This window comes from Octopus bimaculoides, chromosome 21, assembly GCF_001194135.2.
Source record: "Octopus bimaculoides isolate UCB-OBI-ISO-001 chromosome 21, ASM119413v2, whole genome shotgun sequence".
In the NCBI taxonomy this organism is placed as follows: Eukaryota; Metazoa; Mollusca; class Cephalopoda; order Octopoda; family Octopodidae; genus Octopus; species Octopus bimaculoides.
In genome coordinates this window covers 36750828-36760827 of record NC_069001.1, presented here as the reverse complement: position 1 = coordinate 36760827, position 10000 = coordinate 36750828, and the positions used below count along the sequence as shown (strand labels likewise).

General features: G+C 36.0%; 1 protein-coding gene across 3 annotated transcripts in view; it reads right to left on the bottom strand.

The window, feature by feature from the left end:
- Positions 1-7607, bottom strand: part of LOC106880084 (neuron navigator 2) — a 32420-nt gene extending 24813 nt beyond the window's left edge. For all 3 annotated transcript variants that reach the window (XM_052975566.1, XM_014929898.2, XM_052975567.1), the window contains exons 1-6: positions 7537-7607; positions 6477-6648; positions 5387-5602; positions 4631-4702; positions 3408-3604; positions 2988-3106 (exon numbers count right to left, since the gene is read on the bottom strand). In XM_052975566.1, the coding sequence (XP_052831526.1) occupies positions 2988-3106; positions 3408-3604; positions 4631-4702; positions 5387-5602; positions 6477-6648; positions 7537-7561 (801 nt within the window). In that variant the 5' untranslated portion in view covers positions 7562-7607. The remainder of the gene's footprint in view (positions 1-2987; positions 3107-3407; positions 3605-4630; positions 4703-5386; positions 5603-6476; positions 6649-7536) is intronic.
- Between the last annotated feature and the right edge of the window lie 2393 nt (positions 7608-10000).

The following is a 10000-nucleotide window of genomic DNA, read 5'->3' as shown; positions in this document are numbered from 1 at the left end:
ACTATGTTAAGTCCTTTTCTCACACAAGAACCAGAAGAAATACTGCCCTAATGATAATAATCCCTCTACTATAGGCACAAGACCTGAAATTTTGGGGCTGGGGGTTAGTTGATTATATTGACCCACCAGGGTTCAATACATACTTATTTTATCAACACCAAAAGGATGAAAAACAAAATTGACTTGGGTGGAATTTGAACTCAGGATGTAAAGCCGGAAGAAGGGCCACAAAGCATTTTGTTTGACTTGCTAATGAGTCTGGCAAGTAGTAGTAGTAGTAGTAGTAGCAGTAGTAATAATAGTAATAATAATAATAATAATAATAATAATGATATTTTCAAATTTTGGCACAAGGCTAGCAAGTTCAGCGGAGGGGGTAAATTGATTACATCAACCCCAGTACTCAACTGGTACTTATTTCGTTGACCCCGAGAGGATGAAAGGCAAAGTCAACCTCAGCGGAATTTGAACTCAGGATGACAAAATGCTATTAGTGATTTTGCCTGGTGTGCTAACAATTCTGCCAGCTCATCCTAATAATAATAATAATAATAATAATAATAATCCTTTCTACAAAAGTTACAAGGCCTGGAATTTTAGGGGTGGCTACTAGTCAATTACATTGACCCCAGTGTTTCACTGCCAATTTATCGACCCTAAAAGGATGAAAGGCAAAGTTGACCATGATGGAATTTGAACCCAGAACGTAAAGATGGATGAAATGACGCTAAGGATTTTGCCTGGCGTGTTAACGATTCTGCCAGCTCACCACCTTAAATGAAGATAATAATGATAATAATAATAATAATAATGATAATAATTATGTGAGTAAATATTGCTTTTAGCTGTCCAGGAAGTAAGGAAAAAGTGACAAAAACAAAATGGGAAAAAAAAACAAAAAAACTAATCACTGCAGGGTAGATACAATGACGATAGAAGAGTACAAGAAATTTTATAAGGGTAGGGGATGTGCCACAACAACGGGAGACAAAAAATAGACACGACTAAGCTACTGAAGATGCTAGGAATCAATCGCACAAGGATGGTGTTTTGAAAGGGTTTCGATCTAGCTTTTCAGGTGGGATCTAAGGGAGAACAATTAGTGAAGGAAACAGACTAAACTACTAATTAAACTAGATGACAAATTGGTAAAAAATTAAAGTTTTTTTTTTGGTTTTAAAAACAATAAACAAAAACAAATGAGTCATTTTGAAAATTTGACATTTGAGAAAATTTTGTTTTAGATGAAACAAAAACAACATAAATAAACAACTGAAATAATTAATCAATCAATCACATATTTGCATGTTAATCAAATTATCAGTTATATACTTACCAAAAATTAGACTAAGAAAATTTTATTGTTTTAAAAGAACATTATTCATATTTCTATTCTAAATTTCAAAAATCTATTTTTCCTCATATTACAAGTCTAACCATATTTAAATATTTCTGATAAAAAAACCCTTAAGACTCCACCTTTTCCTTACAGGAAACAAGAAATTCTTATTATCATTATTATTATAACTACAAGTACTCTATTATCATCATCATTATTATTATTCTTATCAGTTTGTTTTGGTTCCCAGTCTTTTACATCCATTTTTACACCCATTCACAGGCACAATGGTGTTAGTTGTTGGAGCATTTGTTTTTCCAGCTGGATGTCTTTTCCTACCACAAAAACCACTCAACCATGAAGTGAGCTGGGAGTGTCAGCTTGTTCTTCAGCTTTAATCCATCCAGGCTGAAGGACAGACAAAGCTATGTACCTTCCTCTCACCAAATGTTTTTGGTAAGCATCTAACTTGACAGTCACTGTGTATCACATTATCAATCTTTGGACTTGAGCTGGTAGAATCATTAGCCAGACAAAAAGCTTAGTGTCATTTCATCAGTCTGTTGTGGAGGCAACTGAAGTGTCAGTAGACTGGATGAGTCTTACAAATTGATGAACTAGTGGGAAGAGGTCAAACTGTGTGGTTGAAGTGGGAAACCGTTAGTCTCTCTCCTTATTGATTCTGTATTGGAGTATTGGATCATTATTTTGCTTATTGTTATATGGCTATATTTGGTATTATAACACAGTCTTTGCATTCTGAGTTCAAATTCCACTGCAGTTGACTTTTGCCTTTCATTCTTTTAGGTCAATAAAATAAGTACCAGTTGAGAACAGGGGTTGATGTAATTGACCAGGCCCTTCCCCACAAATTTCAGGCATTGTGCCTATAGCAGAATGGTCTACTTTCATCATTGGCTCTTCATGGCACTTTTACAGTTCACTTTCCTCTATTCTTGTGTTTAATCCTGTCTTCCAAGAATGTACTTTTGGCTATCACTGCTGGCTTCCTTCACCTGACTTATTGCTGCTTTCTGTCCCCTCTTTTACTATTTTCTGATGAGTTGTACTGCACCTGACCACAATATACAATAAGCTCATTGCATATGTATATATATATATATACACAAGGGTGAGTATAAGCAAAGAGTTTTCACACGGTTTCCCTCCACCAAATTCCCTCTCAAGGCAGGCACTGGTCTGCTAGGATTGTAGTAGAAGACATCTGGCAGGGTCCCACTATTCACACAGTGGGACCCCAAAAGCACACATGTATGTATTTGTCTATGTATCTCTATCTATGTATGCATATGTGTATATAAGCATGTGTCTATATATCTATATATGCATGTATGTGTAGAAGTATGTGTAATTATATATGTAACTATGTTCATACACACACACACGTTTATATACACATATGTGTGTGTGTGTGTGTGTGTGTGTGTGTGTGTGTGTGTGTGTGTGTGTGTGCATTTTTTAAATATAAAACCTTTTGATTTGAAGGACTAAATACAAATTTAGTACACAAGATAACGAGAAATGGAATTATCATACATCATTATTATTAATAATAATAATAGCAACAACAGACTGTTAATTAGCATACTGACTGCAGTTAGAAATGTTTTAAAAGATCAAGAATTACCTGTAAGCCTCCTTTGACAGCTTCTAATAGGTAAGGAACAATGGAATAATTCCATAAATCTGTGAACCATGCTTGGGATCCTGAGATGTCCATTGGACAGCATAAGAACAACCTGGGGCCTACAATATAGACATGTTGAAAAATGTTAGATTACAGTGTGTGTGTGTGTGTGTATATATATATATATATATATATACACACACACACACACACAGGGCTGGCCAAAAGTTACCTGACAGTAAATCAAAACTATTTAATTCTAAGATTAACACAAAAAAAATTATTTTATACGAGTAGTTATTTCCTCTTCAGCAGCAGAGACCAGAAAGGGTCACGAATGTATACATGTGTTGTTTAGAAGCCAATAACAACAACCCCAACCCCCCCAGTTTATTATGTAATGCATGTGTAGTTTCTTACCAATGGTGACATCTGAAGAACTGTGGGTCTCTAAGAATTTATTAAGATGCTGCCATACTTTGGGAATCCAATCGATGATTTTGTTTAGGTCATTATTTCGGGTACCCATGTGTACCTCGGCTTCTACCAATTTGCGGCGTAGGTAACGACCAAGGAATCCCTTTACTGGTTCCATATGGTTGGCACAAAGAACCCATCTGCAATGTTTAAAAAAATATATAAATAAAATGAAATAAAAATAAAATAAGTAATAAAGAAAAAAAAGAATCAAGGAAAACAACAGCAAAAAAAATAAACATTTAAGGTAGACTTAGGTGAAATTTTTATGGCTTTTTTTTGGAATGGAGTCTTGCTGGAGCACAACCTAAAATGGCTCAGTTATTCAAACTGATCCTAATTTTTTTTTTTTAAAAACAGTTTCAAGTACATATTTTGTTAGTCTCTTTTGTTGAAGCACCAGCTTACAGGGACGTAAACAAACCAACACTGGTTGTGAAGTATTGGGATGGGACACACACTTACATATAAATATATGATAGGCTGCCACACAATTTCCGCCGTCCAAATTTAACTCAATAGACATTGATTGGCTCAGGACTACAACAGAAGATACTTGCCCAAGTTGCTGTGCTGTGAAACTGAACCTGAAATCACGTGGTTGCCAAGTGAACGTCTTAGTCACACAGCTACGTCTGTGCCTCTGTGAAGATGCGTGGCCTGGTGGTTAGGGTGTTGGGTTCATGATCATAAAATCGTGGGTTCAATTCCTGAACTGAGTCTCCTTGAAAGCTAAGAATTTTAGTAAATATCTTGTGCTTGCTTAAATAGTTATTTATCTTCATGGTCTAGCCAGAGAGAAAGGGCAGTTTCCATGAGACCTCTCAGGTGCTTTGATAAACCTGGTGGGAGCAAAGTTACCTTCAAACCAGAACCCTGGTGTGAACCCAGCAAATAGTGTGGGCTCCACAGCAGGTATCCAAAATACCTGAGCTGGAAGGAAGGAGAGAGGACTGCATCAACGCCTGCCTGGCACCTATTTACATCTGAGTAGACTTGGGGCTCTGTGAGATGAAGTGTCTGGCGCAAGGAGACACAGAACACTGTTCGGTCCGGGAACTGGAACCCATGACATTATGATTGTGAGCCCAACACCTTAACCGTTTGGCCAGGCATTTTCGCAACAGATAAAGGAAGTGCTAAACATTCCTTGGCAGGAAACTCACCTGAAGTTATGGTGTAGTTGCAGGTTGGTGGTTAGTCCAGTAGCTTGGTTCATCGTTCCTATTATGTAAGGGCTGCAAAGAAATAAAAAAGGACAAGAATTTGTAAAAACAAATATGGAACAGTGGTCAATAATTTATAGTAATTTCGAAGAATTCAATAAAATAGCTGTCATTATTGAATTGGTGTTTGGAACATAAAATTTTGATGGAAGGTTTTAATTTAGAACACTTTAACTCTTTTGTTACCATACTTCTGCTGAAATATATGGCCTTTGTTCCATTTAATTTTGAAAACTATAAAGAATTAGTAAAATGACTTTATCATTACTAAGTTGGTGTTTGAAGCGTAAATTAACATCAAATTTTGATGGAAAGTTTTAATTTAAATCACTGAAACCCTTTTATTACTCTGTAATTTCGTAGCTTTTAATGTGATACCTGTTAAACAGAAATTATTTTTATTTAATGAAAATTTAATAAAATCTAATCATAAGTGAAATTATGCTAAATACAACTAAATCAAAAACCGTTTCCCCCTGGCCATATTGGCAATTCTGAAAACTTTTCTGTGTGAATTTTACATGGGTAGAAGCTTTTTTTTTTAACAAATTCTATCCTGAAAATCACCTGTATAAATTACACAGGTGTGCAAATTACATGGGTTTTTACGGTACTTGTATCATAGAACCAAGGACAGTTTCAGGCAGGTTAATATTGAAATGGTTAGAATCCTATCAAAGAAAATGATATACTCACCACTTTTGGTATTTGACACTCAGAAAGCCATTGAAGACTTCCCCCAAAGAGCCAACATGGTGTAAATTGTCCAATATAATAACACTAGGTAGTTCTCCGGCACTCGTACTCTCACACTGCTCTGCAATGTTTGACAGGTACTGGCGAAGTTCTTTTCCAGACTTATGGTCAACGTTAAATGTTGCCACTGACCCTGCAGTAAGTTCTCGCCCAGACCTAAAAGAAAAACATAAAACAAAACAAAACACATTGAAAGATAATAAAAAAGAGAGAAATAAACTAAAACAAGCCATCCGTCCATCTCCTCCTCCTCATACGTCCATGTTCCATACTGGTATGGACTGGATGGTTTGATAAGGGCCCAATGAGTTGAAGGACCGCATCATGTTCCAGTGACAATTTTGGCTTGATTTCTACAGCTCTTCCTAATGCCAACCACTCCTCAGAGTGGTTGGCATTAGGTCACCATGTAGCTTGCAAGTCTACAAACCCAGGAATGGTGTCTGTATATTACACGGCATCTGGTGATGCCTCAACAATATATTCATCTAACCCATGCTAGCACAGAAAAGGAAACTAGGAATAAAACTGAACAATACCAGGAGACACAGATATATCACAATATACAGGGGTGGACAAAAGTAGATATGCAGTTTTAATAGTTATTATTCAGAATGATTATTTTATTACAGAAAGAATTAAAATTAATTAAAGGACATATTAAGTATGTCTACCTGCTGGAAATAACAGTCAAAACTCTTCAGCTAGACAAACTTAGTACGTCCTTTGATTAATTTTAATCCTTCAGCTATTTAATGCTTTTTTGGGGGCCTGCAATCACCTATATTGTTGATTCCGTTATTATCATTTTTAAATTGTTACACTAGATAATAATAGAGTCAATGGCATCTTTGCAAATATTTTCTCATGAATTATTTGCTTCGTATTACAGAAAGAACAAGTTAAAAAGAACATAGAATTCCTATCCTAAAACAAGAACTAGAGAAATGGAAAGAACATTCCACTCATATAAGGCAACTGTTTACCTGCTTTTGCCCACCCCTGTACATAAAAAGCCAATCAGTCTTACCTTAGTACTAAGTGTTCAGCTAATTTCTGCGCCAGGTAGGTTTTACCTGTTCCACTTGGTCCACACAGTATGATCCTTCGGTGTTCTAAAAGCAGTGAAACGTACCGCTGAATAATTGATTTGGGGATTTGGGTTTCAAATGCCAGCGAATCAACACTGTTCTGTTTGGTACCTGAAAGTAAAAGCAAGACCAGATTTTTAATGCCATAGAAATATTTGGACGGTTTGAAATATTTGTAAAAGTTGGATTTGGCTGTGTGGTTAAGAGTTTTGGTTTCCAACTATGTGGATTCCAGTTTCAATCTCACTGCATGGCACATAAGGCATGTATTTTTCACTGTAGCCCTGAACTGAGCAGAAACTTATGAGTGGATTTGGTAGATGGAAAATGAAAGAAGCCCATTGTATATTTTATTTATATATATATGCACACACACACACGTACATATATACAGGGTGCAATGGATAAATTGTCACCATTTTATATTTTTAAATTTTGCGAAGGCACATTGTTTGTTTTTGATTTTGATGACTACACAGTATAGTAGGGTCAGGTGGACACCATCTGTGATGCAATTCACTCGACTGGAGATTTGGAAATGAAATGCTGTTCTAGTGGCAGCTCTGCATTGGAAGGGAAATCTTATTTGTATCATACAATACACATTTCGATGCTTTAAAAAAAAAAAAAAATTGTTTTACATTTATACACACACACACATACACTTCGTTCCTACTCTCATATCTATATCATTCACAGAAATGAGTGTGTGTGTGTGTGTGTGTGTGTGTGTGTGTGTGTGTGTGATGTACCAAATTTATTTCAAGAAGCTTTACATTTCACCAGACGTTTGTCACCAAATATCATCACAACGGTGACACCTTCTGGCAATATGGTTCCATGTGATAATGGCAGAGACATCCATGATGGGCTCCTGCACAAATTCCATTTACCAAATTCTGTTCAGAAGGTACTGGTCAAGCTTTGCAACCACACCACCATGTTTGCACTTGTCACAAAAGCCCTCAAAATTTACACAGATGTTTGTTGATAGTTTACCTTTAAGACAAATACCGATTTGCATTGTGTCCCCGACAAGGTAGCCGATAGGTAACAACTCAGGAACTTCAGCGTCTGAAACAGAAAATAAATACTCATAGAGAACAAACATATAAGAACAATACAGAGAACCTAATAATGGTTCATTAATCAATTAAGGCTGTCCATCTTTCTTTTTCAATCTATGGAGAAACAGATAAATTGACCCCGTTTATATATCTCTTGTATAGATTACATTTATTACACAGTATCTCGGTACTGTGTGGACTGAGGACCCCACTGACTGGTGCCTGATGTTAAAGATAAAGTGTTCAATATCAATAGCATTCAAATTGATCACACCAGTTCTCTGAAGCCAATAGATTTGTTGTGTATACAGAGATTGGCTACTTGTTTCTCTGGGATTGGTCAAGTGATGTAAACACCTGATGAGATCTCAATAAGTCCTGAAAATTGATCATCATTTTTTTTCAATTTACAGAGAAATGGTTAAATTTGCCCTGTTCATATATCTATTGCACAGGTTACACACACACACACACACACACATATATATATATATTATGTTTCATTTCATGCCTGTTTTTTCCTGCTGGCATGATTTAGACAGGAGTAAATAGGCATCAAAAGGGTTAACAAGAGAGACTGGGTTATAAAAGTCCCATTTTTACAGAACCCCCCATACCATAAACCTCACCTCCTACACTATTGAAACTTCATCCTAACTACCAAACAAAACAATAAATATCAGGTTTTGGAAAGACATTAGCATTCAGATAAGCCCTCTGTGTGTTCACGCATGTTTGTGTCAATTAAACACATCATACATAAATTATGCTAATGACTAATTTATTTATGCATATATATTTCACTGTTTTTACATCAATTTCTCTCTCTTTTTTTAATTTTTTAACAAATACCAGCTTGTTTTTTTTTTTTCTTGAAGCAATTGTTTTTACAGCTGGTTGTCTCTTCTTACTGCTGAAGTCATTCAACCATGAAGTAAAGGCTGGAAGAACAAGCAAACCTATGTGCTTGTCTCAGGGGCATAACAGTGACTGCATTGTTAAGTATGAATTCACCTGATCTGTAGGCCAGCACCCATCTTAACCCTTTTCATAGCAACCCACCCAAGACTGTCTTTGCTCCCTGTTTTAGCTCTTAACTAATTGTTCCTTCAAAAAGATTTGTTAGTTTAGTTATTAAGGATACATTAATTGAAAAACAGAGCAGTATGCTTGCTCTTAGACAAGACACACTACTCCACTTGCCACACATAACCAACATATTTGAAATTATTATGTAAGTCTGCAAATCTCTACAGTCGAAATAGACAGCATCTTGCAGTAAATACACACACACACACAAATGCATGTTTGTATCAGTGTGTGTGTGTGTAAAGGGCAATATCTATTTAACAGTCAGTATATCTATCCGTATATAAGTGCATATATGTATACAAATATATATATATATATATATATATATATATATTACACACAAGTTAATGTTGAAGTGTGTAAAATAAGCAAATAAAAAGAAACCGCAAAATAACAAAACCCAAATATTAACAAATGAATAAAAAAAGAAAATACGAAAGAGGGACAGGATAAAAAAGCAACAAACAAAAACCCCCTCTCCCCAAGGCTGAAAGAGCAGAGCAGCAGCCTCAGGTTTCTAATCAGTTTAGCGAAAAGCAAATAATCCGCATCCTGAAACTCTACTCAATGCTATGTCTGTCTTCGTTCAGTTACGCAAACATCTCTTTTTTTTATGCATTTGCACCACCCCACCCTGGGGCCTTAATCTATTTTTCATCTTATATAATGTGTCCCTTAGGGACTAGGAAAAACTGCATCGTTTTCTCATCCATTATCACATTATCATAACACAAACACTCAGAAATGAGAAGAAAAATAACATAAAAATGATACTAAAGAGAGACAAAAAAAAATGTTTATTTTTAGTGTCTGTGAGTTCTCCATGCTTAATTTTACTTAAGATATTCCATTCTTAGAATATGGATCTGTTCTCATGCATGCCACTGCATTGCAAACAAAAGATGATATTTCAGATTATGATATCACACACACACACATGTATATTGGCCCTCTTGAGAGTTGCTATCATCCACGGCATTTTTTTGGTGCTGCCGCCGCCACGTTTTTAACAGAGAAAATATAAACAGAAACATTGCCTGAGTGGCTGTGTTGTAAGTAGCTTGCTTACCAACCACATGGTTCTGGGTTCAGTCCCACTACATGACATTTTGGGCAAGTGTCTTCTACTATAGCCTTTGGGCCAACCAAAGCCTTGTGAGTGGATTTGGTAGACGGAAACTGAAAGGAGCCCATCATATATATATATATGTATATATATATATATATATGTGTGTGTGTGGGGGGGGGGGTTGAGTGTCTGTGTTTGTACCCCGCAACATTGCTTGACAACTGATGTTGGTGTG